The sequence below is a fragment of the Ptiloglossa arizonensis genome, chromosome 4 (genome assembly GCF_051014685.1).
Source record: "Ptiloglossa arizonensis isolate GNS036 chromosome 4, iyPtiAriz1_principal, whole genome shotgun sequence".
In the NCBI taxonomy this organism is placed as follows: domain Eukaryota; kingdom Metazoa; phylum Arthropoda; class Insecta; order Hymenoptera; family Colletidae; genus Ptiloglossa; species Ptiloglossa arizonensis.
This window is the reverse complement of record NC_135051.1, coordinates 9226745-9239533: the sequence shown is the minus strand read 5'-3', so window position 1 is coordinate 9239533 and position 12789 is coordinate 9226745. Positions and strand designations below refer to the sequence as shown.

The window sequence follows — 12789 nt, the reverse complement described above, 5'->3', positions numbered from 1 at the left end:
ATTTCCCTCCTGGCGAGCGTCTCGTTATTTCAATTTCCACATTTTTCGATTTATCTTTCGAACAATAGCGTGGACGTATCGGACGCGTTCTCCCGATCGAAACGAGCCCAAACACCGTACAAATCGGAGAAATTTTCCTACCGGTCCATTGTTTAATTATCCAAGATATTTAAATCCATTGGGAATAAAGGTCGTCCGATTCACCCCGTGTTTGTACTCGTCTTAATCGTAAGAGCCTCACCGATACACCGATACCATTGTTACAAACGCAGAGTCCGCGTAAACAAAAGATTTTTATTTTTGCAATCGGGTGATTCATCGCGGTGGATGCGACTTTCCTTTGAGACGCTCGAGATCGTTCCTACTCCGTTCGCTATACTCTTCTCGCTCGCTTTCGCGTACGATTACATCCTCCTTCTTCGTCGAAGACCTCGAGACAATTCTCGGAATAAAATCGCCACCTGCGCGATCATTTCAACGCCAACCATCGATTTACTTAAATTACACCGGGCATATTACCGCAGCCTCCGTAAAAGGGAATATTAACAGCGTCGAGGAATAATCTCTCGGCCGATAGGATTCTAAAATTTTTCCAAACTTCGTCTTCTCACCTCCGCGCGGTACCTTCTGGCCTGGATTCCCGAAACAATGTTCTTCAATTGTCCCGGAAGTGATCATCGTCGCGTTGCTCGCGCGAACGATCCTAAACGCCGCTACGAATTAATGTGTCGGCTACCACCGACGATCACCGGATCTTTCGAGGCTAGGCGATTGCAACGATTTCGCGCGAACGAGCGTAATCTCGTTAGGTTCGGATCGTAACCGGTTCCCTCTCCCGTCCTCGAAAGTTACTCTCGCGGTCTCGTTCGTCCGCGAATCGAGGCGAAAACGCGCCTAATTCGGCGCCGAATGGTAATTGGGTCGGTGGGCGTGCACGAATCCAGGCCATAATTACTTCCCGATTGTCTAACGGATTTAAAGCTATCCAGCCGGCTGGTCGCGTTACGGCATTAAATTTGTCGTTAATTTCCTGTTGCCGCTACGACAGGAAATCAAAACTGGTCGTTGCTGGTCGGATTCGCGAGAGTCCTGACGAGCCGATAATCGCGTCCGGATGAATCATCCTGGTAGCTGGGCCAGCGATTCTCACCGCAGCCTTCGAGCGTTCTCTCGCGGCGCATATTTACGCGCGTAGCCGAGTAACGGGTGAATAAACGTAAACGGGACCAACGAGCCGCTTATGGCAGAAATTGGGACTTGCCCCGGGTTTCGCGCCGACCGAAATTACTCGACACCGCGCGACGAGTTAACCCATTGCACTCGAAGCTTTCTCTGCAACGGTGCAACGGTGCAACGGTGCAACGATGCAACCGGTAGCTCGGTGAAACTTGTCCGGGTAAAATAATAGTTTGTTTGCTTCCACGGGTAGGACCCAATGGTACAGGAATAGAGGAACGTGGGATTGGTACGTGCAATAATATAACAAGCGTGTAATTTTCAACGAAACATGTTTATTTCGATATTTGACGAGCATCTACATTTTACGGGTTGCAATATTTGGGTCTCGGTGGATTTTCAGAATCCGATGCAACGGTAAGTTGTTGCGTTGAATCGGATGGCGAGCGAGCCCGGTTCGAGAGGGAAGAGTTAAGAAGCTTTGCGGTCGTAAAATTCTATGAAACGGGAAACTTCCAATGGGAGGTAACCTCGCACCGACCACGCGCATAAAGGAAATGCTGATTAATCTCGTGGAAGATTGCAGTGATATTCGAGGGGGGGAAATTCTATAAACCGCTAATATTTCCGTCCACGATGCCCGTGTACCGTAGGTATTTATTCGCTCAGATGCATCGCTTACCGATATCTCGTCCGTGATACTTATTTGCTGAATTACCGTTGCTGGTTATCCATTTCGGAGAGCTCTGCGTTGATTCTCAGTACCAATATTTAATCTTCCGACCGTCCACGGTGCTCGTCCTCCGTAATCATCGGTCTCTAATCCTCCTTCTGTCTCTGGTGTCGACGCGTTTCTCGAATCCTCCTCCAGGAAACGACCGTTGCCGTTTCGCGAGAATTAGATCCGTAGAACGGGTTGGATAAATTGAAAAAAGAACCGAGGTACGTAGTGGGTGTTTTTCTCGAGCGTCAGTTTGCGTCACGAGATAAGGTTCGACCGAATCGACGCGACTCTTTCCGCGCGTACATTTGGCCGGGGCTTTTTTGCACCGCGCCTTCTTTTTTCCTCTCTCCTCTCTAGCTCCTCCTCGTCACCCCTTTTGACGTCAATCTCGTTCCCATAAACGGTGCACATGTGCTGTTCGCGCGGACGATTCCGCTCGCGGCCAAGTCGCGACCGATTCGCGGCTTTGAACGAACGATCGAAATTTCACGGTGACCCGGTTCTCCGGGCTGGATCGACCTCCAGTAGTTTCGGCCTCCAGCTGGATCTCGTTGGATCCAGCGACGCTTTTTCGATCAACTTGGAAAAACACGGGGGTTCTTCGTCCGTCTCTGAATATTTCATCTCGAATAAGAACGCTTCTCGGTCCTCGAACAGGCGACCAACCGGTCCACGGGGATGCAAATTATCGTGTTCGGTTAAATCCGTGCTAACTGAATTCCTTGATAAATTCTCGCGCCCGGAGAAACTTTTGCGCCGAGAAGAAACTCGAGTTATTTACGCGCGGCGGGATTCACCGCGCTATCGTCGATGTTCTCAGGAATTCTCTTACGTTTGTTGTTGGAACGGAAGGGGGAGCTTCTATTCCGACGAAGAAAAAGTTCGACGTTTCTTTTACGCAAATGCAGCGCTCGAATTAGGAATCTACGCTACGCTGAACACCGCCCGATCGGTTTCTCTAATTTATTTCTATTACCCTCTAAGACTATTTGAATTTCTTTCCGCAAAACGGTAATAATTACCAGGAATTTACCCCGCGCGAATCCTGGATGGAAAATTGCACGCGAGCTTATTTATTCAAAAAAAGAAAGCTCGAGGTCTTCCCTCGTGTCCAATCCGTGGGCAAAAAATTTCATTCCACGGCTTATTGCCCGTTTCGTTCGCGCTAGAAGAATTCATTTCGATCGAGCCGGTAGTTTCGTCGGAAAAAATTCATAAAGGAGTTTTTGCGTCACGGAGATACTTTCTTTTTCCCCTGACCGGTTAAACACCGGGTACCGTTTCGAGGCGCGAAAATCGAGCGCGGCGAGCAATAATTACAGCTCGTTCGATACCTACGCCCGAACGGCCCACGAATCTCGAGCCGAGCCCTCTTTGCGTCTCGAATACACCGTGGCCCGTTTCGAAGCGGGTAGATCCTCTCCGCGAGGGGAGATCGGTTCGATCAAGGCCGAGCGTTTCGAAGCGGATACGACCAATGACTCTCGACGAGTATTTTTAGACCGAGTTTCGTTCCGCGAGTTCGTTCGAGGCGTATTTTTAATTACCACGTGGTGGATGCTGCGAGTCCGCGTCGACGATGCCCCTTGGCGATAAAGCACGGGGGTTATCCGCGAGTACGAACGCGTAAAAGTTCCTCCGCCATTGCACGGTAACGTTGCTCTCGAATTGGAGCAACTATTGTCCCGTAAGACGTTACGAAGTCGTGTCCCCACCGCGAAGAGCGAGTCTCGGCTGTGTCTGGAGCAACGGCGTGTCCAACTTGTGTCTCGGGTTACTAATGAGTTAGCGTGGCAGACGAGTGAAAGTTTTGTTATTTTTCACTCGGATCGTCGCGAGTCCGCTTCGATCGGATCGACGAGGTTCTTGCGAGGAAAACGATACCTAACACGACCATGTTCGAACGATTCGAGTTGGACGAGGTCGCAGGGCCGTTACAAGGCCCCGACTTGTCCGTCTTCGATTTTAACGAGCGTATTGTACGACGGTTGCGTGCAGATGGAATATTAGATACTCCGTATAAACAATTGTTTGTGTTTCTCTGCGCCCAATATTACATAAATATCGTTAGGGGTCTACGAAAGCTCGTTAGAATCGGAGCTGGACAGTTTGGGTCCTTCCTCCGCAACAGTTCGGGCCCTTCTTTCGTAACCGTCGAGATTCCCCCTATGCGAGAATCTCTTTCGGAATTTAGTTCGACGAAGGTATCCGGTATCGGGTATCGGTACTTTTCGGTTTCCAAGGAGTGACAACTCGAAGGGAATGGTCGTTGTTCGGCAAGAGGGAGTAGAGAAAGTTGGCGAAACGCGCGCATGGCTAGCGAGCAAACGGTCGATACTGGTGAAAACGGAAGCAGAGGGTGAAAATTGGCCGAGCAGCCCTCGAGGCGACGAGACTCGCTGGTTGTTCGGCTCGATGTCAAGGACTTCTCTCGATGTAATTAGCGTGGAAGCGCGCGAGCGCGGCAAATGCGACTAGCGCCGCGAATTTCGGGGACAAAAGCGTTCCCGCGGGACGTTTGCCAGCGAGTGAAATACCCCTGTCCCGTCGCGGTGCTAGGGAACCGTTCTCCCTTCAAACGGCGCGCAACTCGCTCGTTAAAATGCACGCTAAACGGAGACAAAGGGACGAATGTTTCTCTAACGATTTCCGCCTCTGTTTGCAGGACCGTCCCCAGATTTCAGCAGGCACGCGGTGGTCAGGCCGCTCGTCTACCACGGGAGGACCAAGCGGCAGATCTCCTCGACCAAAGAAAACGTGAGTAACATTTTCGATTGTTTACCGACTCGAGGGTCAATTTTACCATCGTCGATGATTTTCTTTAATTTCGAGCGAAAATTCGTCGCCGTTGAGAGCCAGTACACCGATCGGTTTCTCCATTCGGAATTTCAACGAAGCAACGAACACGAGTCGAAGTTAACTATTATAATTATCCGGAGAACGTAGCTCGAAACAAAACGAGCAACTCCTTCCTGCTGTTCGGATTCATCGATCGGAATATTTCCAGAAAGTTTCCCCCAATTTCACGCCACTCGAACCAACGACTAATTACATCGAAATTTCGCGAGAAATTTGCGTGTTCGCGCACGGTCGGAGGCGGTTACGAGGAGCGGAGGAAAGAGAGGAGAATCGGGCGAGCACGCAGGGACGATTTAAAATGCGGGACACGGGCCGTCGACGGGTGCAACAATTTCAATGCAAATGTCGTCGTCGCGGCGCGAATACGAAATCCAAGATCGCGGCGCTAACTGCGACCTACCTGCCGCGAGTCGAGAGGTCGTGAGCGGAAATTTCGACCCAACGTCGTCTTTGGAGCGACGCCTCCGTCGCTAACTCCCACCTCCTTTCGTACTTAATACACACTTTTGGGAAACAGATGTTCCGAGAATGTGGCTTTGGATAGAAAACGATACCGCTCGCGAAGACACCGAACCAGGATCGATTCTCGACTAAAAAAAAGTGCAACGATGTTTGCTCGGTGCAAGTTTCGCGAACGCGTCTCGAATAGGGATTTTTCTCTTTGTACACCGAGGATTTCTTTTATCGCGTACTTATAGGTATTTGAAACTTTTTCGAATCGTGTACGCGGAGTGGAGGATCCGTAACCGCGTTGTTCGGGACATTGGGAAGAAAAAGTTATCTACTCCGGCGTTATCGGTGTGTCTGACTCGGAGTAATTAGTCCTCTCGTCGTCTTTGAATCATCGAGGAGGGACACCGGAGGACCCTCGGATTCCAGAGAGACTCGTAGAGATACTCTTCCGAGCCTACTTTTTATTTTCGAGAGTCGAGTGTGATTTCTCTAGCGCTCGCAAGTACCTGACCCGAGTGCCCCTAACCTTCCAAAATCCTGAATTACGATGTTTCTCTTCCAAGGGAATTTTTTAACGGAACAACTGGCTCTCTACGGGGTATCCTTAACCCCACCAGTAATTGCAACGAGGTGTTCATCTCGCGTAATTTTTGTTACTTCGACGCAATCTCCATCAGGGATGAGAGCCTTTTCTCCCCTTATCGTGGATTTATCACCTCGTTGATCAAGAACTCGCGAGCAAAAAGTTATCTACCCTTCGGTATCCACTCCGGGGAGTTTTGACTCGGGATAGTTGGATCTGTTCAGGATTCCAGGGTTCGTGAAGTGCCCGACCTTCGAACATCAAAAATTATAATATCTCCCCTACCCTGGTGTCCATCGCTACCATGGGGGTTAGGGCTTTGAATAATTAGACCTCTCTAGGTCGAAGAGGACCCTGGACTTCGGTGTCCCAACCTTCCGGAGATTCCAGAAGACGTGCTTTTCAATTTCGAGCGCGAGTTCCTTAATGCCCCTAGCCTCCGAAGATCGCTATAATATCTCTCCCTTAATATCCATTAGTACCAAGGGGGTTCGACTAGGAACGACTAGACTCACGTTTAGTGTACCCTAAACTACAGCCTCCGACACCCGACACTTGCACGGACCTTCGACCCTCTTGAGTCGTTTTTCTCGTAGAATATAGTATTCGTCGAGAACGAGATTCTTCCAACCCTGGTCGTGGAAAGTACCGTACAGGGGGATAATCGAAGCAGTCGTAGTATTTTCTACAGGCGTTCAGTTTCGAACCGTTCGCTGGATCCTGTCAAGTGTAGGAGTTTGGAGGAAACACAAATAACCGGGGCATTCCTGTGGAATTTCTGGCGTGCGCGATGATATTGCGCGAGGAGGATATACAGGGGTGTAGATCGTAATTGCGATCGGATTGAACGAAACCACGTTCCCGCCAGCTGCGGCGATTTAACGTTTCACGCGACTGCGTTGGTTTTCGCGATGATATGTACGCGCGGCCGAGGGTAAACACAGATCCCCGAGGAGCAAAGTTTTACCTATGTTCCAACGGGAGAGAGAGTTACTCGCGGCGGGCTGCTGTTTGCAGGCTTTTGGGAGGCATTAACATAGACAGCCAGGATAAACAAATTGCGCGGTGACCGTGCACGCTGTACACCGTTGGTCGTTTCCGCCTCGGTGTTCCCCGCTCCTCGAAAACGCCACGGAGCGGAGTGGGAGCCGCAAAAGTGACAATTTTTTTCACCGAGAACCGCGAGAAAGAAAACTATTGTGATCGGGCTACATTTTCACCGATTTCGTAACGAAAGAATTCACCCAAATACGAAATGAATTTTCCATTCAATTCTTAACAATTTCGTCCGCGAACGATCACAATTACCTCTCCGTGTATTATTTCTAAAAATGTTAAAACGAGGGAAGATATTGCCATGGGAAAACAATCGGACGATTGTCTCTGTGCACTCGTTGTTTACAAAAATACTAAAAGTTGGCCGGAACGAAAGGGAAGCAAATTCCGTGCAAAAAAGGAAGAATTATTCTCCAGCCTCTTTTAATTTCCCTTGTACAGAATCTGTCGTACGACCGCTGTTGCAACTCGAAGTGCAACTCCTCGTGGAATAAATCGTAGCTCTATCGGCCCCGGTAAAATCGATCGATGAGGAAGGACCTACCGAGTACTGCTTTAACCTCGAACTTCTCCGTGAGATTTACGGATTCGGTGCTGGAAAAAAGTACAGAGCCTCTTGGAGAAGCGTACTATCGACACGATTGCGGAGAGAAACTTCCGTGGAAAAACTACCGTTCGTTCAAATGGTATCGCCTTACTCGGAGTACGCTTGTAACGGTAGCAATCGCCTCGATCGAAAAAGTAAAGTCCAAGACGCGCGGTTCGAGCGGAATCCCACCGACGCAGAAGCCATCTTCCTTAATTACGAGGGGAGAAACAAGGAAACTGACCTTTAAATACGTATGCTTGCCAAACAACATTTAGTTTTCCTATTTCTTTGTTCTGTATAAAAAACGATTGAGGTATTCGTGTCGAAAATCGATTGTCTCGAACGGTGTTTGAATTTTATTAATCTCTACGTACACTCGAACGTTCCTTAGACGTATTTGTTGTAATAACGGAAAGGGAGGGAGTAGATGGGATGGTTGTAGGGAGACAAATATCGTTCCCTAATACGGCTGGATCCTAAACAGAAGCCATCTCGCGCTCGTCAACGAAGTAAGGCAATTGACCTCGTTTCTGGTTATCACAGGGAAGAATGAACGCTATCAGCGCGACTGTCCGCGGCGACGAATCTAATTTCCTGTACGCGCAGCCTCGGCTTCCATCCGTCGAAACTCGCGGTCGATCCTTTTCGCCGAGAGAAAAAAGAGAGTCGAGAAGGGACGTCCAACTCTTTTTAAGAAAATATTTCACACGTCGGTCGCAACAGATCCTTTCGATCGGCTCCGAACAGACACTCGACGTGTTTGTTGTATCGTCTAAGCGCGGAGCTTGGTAAGTTTGTTTTAAGAGTAAAACGAGATCGAAGCCTTCCTGTAGCGAGTTTCCTACCGCGCGACTCCCTCGATGCTTAGATCAGTTTTGTCGAGGCGAGATAACGAACAGGGTTTCGCAAGATCGACTCTCGACGGTTTGTTGGCTCTGCGTAAGAGGAAACGCGCTTGGTTTTTCTCCGCTTGCTATAAGAAAATACTAAGAGTCGTTAAAATCGGGTATCCGGTTGGCCAGATTTGGAACCTGATTATCGACCATTGGAAAATTGATAAGCTTCTTCGGGGCAAAGGAATGGTAACTTGAACAAAATTCTGGAGCAGAGAAATCTCGAGCGAGAAAGAATTGTGGTGTAAAAAAAACATTCCAACGTGTTCTCCGCGTTAACGTGAAAACTCCATTCTTTATTCAACGATCACGGGACGAGGAACTGGTCGTCTTTTAATCGTAACTTTTGTTTGGTGAAAATGTTCACCATCTCCGGAACTGGGTCGTATTTTGAGGGAATCGGAACTAACGAAACCGCATTCGTGGCCAATAAATCGAGAAAAAGGCGCTTCCTCGATAAAGCCTCGGTGCTGTTTGCCTGTTTATCGTGCACTAGCTCGAAACCACTCGACGATGGTCGGTCCTGTCGGCTAGCGTAACGCGCTAGCAAGAAAGCAGGGAAGGGGAAGGAAAACCCGGGGTAAAGAGATTGCGTAGGTTCCTTTTATCCGGCTCACAAGTTTCCGGCCACAAAGGGAAATGGAGTGGTTTCTCTATCGTGGCGCGCACATCCCCGATGCAGCCGCTTTTCGTCCGAAAATGTGCTGCACCAACGAGACGGGAGTATCGAGGGAAAATTCGTTAAGTGCATCCAGTTCGAATAGGGCACGATAAACGCTCGACCCTGTCTTCCTTGGAAAGGTTATTAGAGGCCGAAGTAGTGTGGTTTCATCAGTCGGAAGATCGTAAAAGTATTCTGTTTTTCAGTATCGAAGAAAATATAATAATAACTTCGAGTCGTTCTTCTCGTAACGTACGTGTTTTAAAACTTATTTTTCGTAGAATTATAGATAACCTCCTTAAACATTCCAGGACAAACGTTTCTTCGTATCGAAGCTACCTTCCGTTCGAACAGTGTTGCACTTTCTTCGTGACGCAAACTCGTCGAATTTTTCTATTCGTTGTAATTTAAAAACGGTGGAGGGGGCTCCCGAAGGACGGAAACTATGGTTGTAGGAAACTAGGCGCGCGATAAAGGGCGGATACGACTCGCTGGAACGCAGAAAAGAATGTTCCACGTGCACAATGGAAATTTCCAGCCAGATTACGGTTAATCATTTCCAGAAGCAACGAGGGGGGCGATTAGGCGGTATCGGAGCAGGGGTGACCCCTCTAGGACACGGAAACGGCGGTGTTCCTTCTTCCTTCTTCCTTGTTCTTCTAGCCTCGACCTAGTCGAGGCCAGTTTAAAAGATGCCTTTCATCCTACACCCGCCAACCACAAAGGGCTCCACTGTACGTTGCCATACATTGTGCACCGCTCGTTAGTCGGTCGCGAAATTTTCCAAGAAGTCTCGTTCGAATAATTAGCGCGTCTTCCGCGCGGTTTATCGCTCGCGTGAACAATCACGGGCACACCGTGCGTTATTTTCGTTAATATTAACGTCGCAGCTCGGACTCATTCGGCCGGAGAACCGCGGACAGATTGACCGCGGTAATTGCCGAGCGAGCGCTCGCGGTACGGTGTTTATTTCGAAATTAACGCAATAAATCCCTCGGTTATGCTCGTAATACGTACTATTGCGGTATTTCGCAGCCAGCGATGGATCTCGCGAATACACCCGAAAAACACGCCCGATGCGTGCACAATGGTGAAAAATGAAATTTTTAACTTTATACGACAGCCGCTGCTTCGTTGAAAGTCATTAATCGACGAGCGACGCGACCAATTAATTTCAACGAGATGTATTATTGCGTCGTATTTTTTTTTTTTCTTTTTCTCTTTTTTTGTTTCGAGCTCCCGTGAATTTTTACGAAACAGTTTGTAAGCTCAAATAGGTACCCCTGGTTGTATAGCTTGACTCCGCGTTATTGAAGTAATTGAAAAATAGAATAGAAATTACCGGTGATGCACAATTACGCATCCATGTGAAGTAGGGCTCGGTCTCGTAACCCATGAATTTTAAATTTCTGATTATCCCTGGTGGTCTGGTAGACGAGCAAGAGAGCACCTGTCCCTCGGGTTGTTCCACACTGCTGGAGATTAGAGTGCTAGGGTTTTCCATATCCCCCTTAGTCAGTGATTCGAACAACGATGACTAATTACTCCGATAAAAGAATTAGTGTAGATATCCGGTACTCACCGAGATACAAAAGGTCTATAAAGTGTACACGAATGGGAACAGTTATTGTTGGAGCAAAAGGATTATCTCTAGACTACAGAAGTATAGAGTTAAACGTGCTTTGTGCTCGAGAACGCGACTAAACAGGTACAGTCGTGTTTCTCCAATTCCAAGAGAGATTCATCGATCTTGTCTCGTGGCTAAACGGTTCGTCGCTCTATCGTGCAGACGCGTACGAGAAAAATTAATAAAGACGAGATAACATTGTCCGCGATCTGTGTGTTTTGACCGAGCTCGCTGGATAAACATCATCACTCGTCTAGCGATCGATCAACCGACGTATCGGGTCAATGAATTCCCCGCAACCGCGGCAATCGAACAAACGAGCCGCGGTACAATTAAAATCGCGTAGCTCCACGGGTCATTAGCGCATTTAAATGACCAGGTGCCGGCGTTGCTGTCTCTATCGATGAGTCAATGTAATTCCACACCGAGCCGTGACTTCCGTTCCATGGAGAAATATTGTGAAATATTATCTACGAATACTAAAATAGTATACCCGCCAATTAGAAACAATCGCTGCGTTTATTGCACGAGTAATTGGAGAAAAAAAAGGAGGAAGCCTTCCTGAATACTTTCCTTCGATTATCGCAAACCCGGTGTAGCATATACACGGATAAATAACGTAAGATTCTAACGTACAAGATTGCAGGAAAAATGCAAGCGCATAGCAGCATTATCGATGCAACAAGTCGATGTTAACTCCTTAAGGATAGTATTATTTGAGAAATAACAGATGTAACGGTAAGAAATTCGTTCGAATTAATTCAAGATTGCATACAATCGAGAAGAAAAAGAAAAACAGGGAAGATTTTGATTGCTACACGTTCCTCGTCCTCGCAAGGGTGAACCAAAGTTTCTTTTATAATTTAATCCACCTTTTCTCCGTGACGAGGATACTCGAGAGAGGGTTCAAGGGCCCCCGAAATCAGGGATAGGCGTGGGGCACCGTGGTTCGCAGAAACGGAGCCCCGTGACAATGGTGTTTCGTGGGCGTAGCGAATGGGACAACGAGAACGACTTTCATGGGAATTGAGTCGAGTATCTCTCGAGCGTTCCTCCTCCGAGGGGAACAATTTTTTCTCTCCTCCTCTACCCTCTGCCCGTATTACGAGCAGATCCCGCTAACCGAATTTCAGGGGTAACTCGAGCCAAGGTCTTCTTAGCTCAGCTTCCGAAACGAAGGAAACCCGTGGATCGATAAACGCAGAAATTTTTCTCTACTCGGAAAAGCGTAACGAATCCCACGAGAGACCGTTGGATAGGTGCGTTCAGCAATTGCAGTCACGACGATACGTGTATTTCCGTTGATTCCCTGTGTACAGGGTGTCTCGTTTCTCTCCGACAATACATCGAGGTTGTTCGTTTTCGAAGGACATTCGAAGTAATATGTTCCTTCTTTCGAACAAATAATATTTTCTCAGCGTGAAAAACCAAGTATCGAAAATCCGAGTCAGGTGAGACACCCTGTACATTCGTCTTGCTCGGGCCAGGAAGTTTTCCTTGTTTTCGCGTATTGGCCGACTCCTAACGAACTTTCTACCACCGTGCCCTCCTAGTCACGTGCTATCCTTATCAACCGAGGTCTCGAAGCCATCCGATTCCTTATCTGTCCTCTGATCCGACTGTAATGTATTTTTCTCTTCGTCTTCTCCGTTTAACTCTCCACGATCCCGTGGGAATCTCAGGTCACGCGCCCGTACAACAGTTGTTTTGAATCTTTTTGGAAGACGAGAAAAGACGTCTGCACCTAAGAGCAGCATTTAAAAATACACTCCTACGCGAGAAACGTTTCGACCATCCACATTCTTCAACGGTATGCTTTCCATGGCTTTAAAGCGATAGGTCGCTAAAAGAATCCTGGTCGTGAAAACTATACGGCACAATTTACACACCGAGAAGGTTTCTAACGATTAAAATCGTTCGGAAGTCGAGTGTAATCGGAGAAGGACAACTCACGTTCGTGATATTACGAAAACAATTATCGAAAAGTATAATTTCACAAAGGTTTTCAACGTAAAGTAGACCACGTCTCGCCGATAACGCACTCAACGAGTTAACCACCTTTCGCGACGAGCAAAACAAATCTGCAAGCGTTTTCTACGTGTGCATTCTGTAACGAAACTTTCGCGAATATTGCTGTCCGTTTACAGAGATGGAACACGATATTTCGC

At 47.9% G+C, this 12789-nt stretch overlaps 1 protein-coding gene across 1 annotated transcript in view; it reads left to right on the top strand.

Moving 5' to 3' along the window:
• The window catches only part of Meltrin (disintegrin and metalloproteinase domain-containing protein meltrin), a 63940-nt gene that overhangs the window by 36157 nt on the left and 14994 nt on the right, over positions 1-12789 (top strand). The window contains exon 2 of the mRNA XM_076308395.1: positions 4566-4657. Within this exon, the coding sequence (XP_076164510.1) occupies positions 4566-4657 (92 nt within the window). The remainder of the gene's footprint in view (positions 1-4565; positions 4658-12789) is intronic.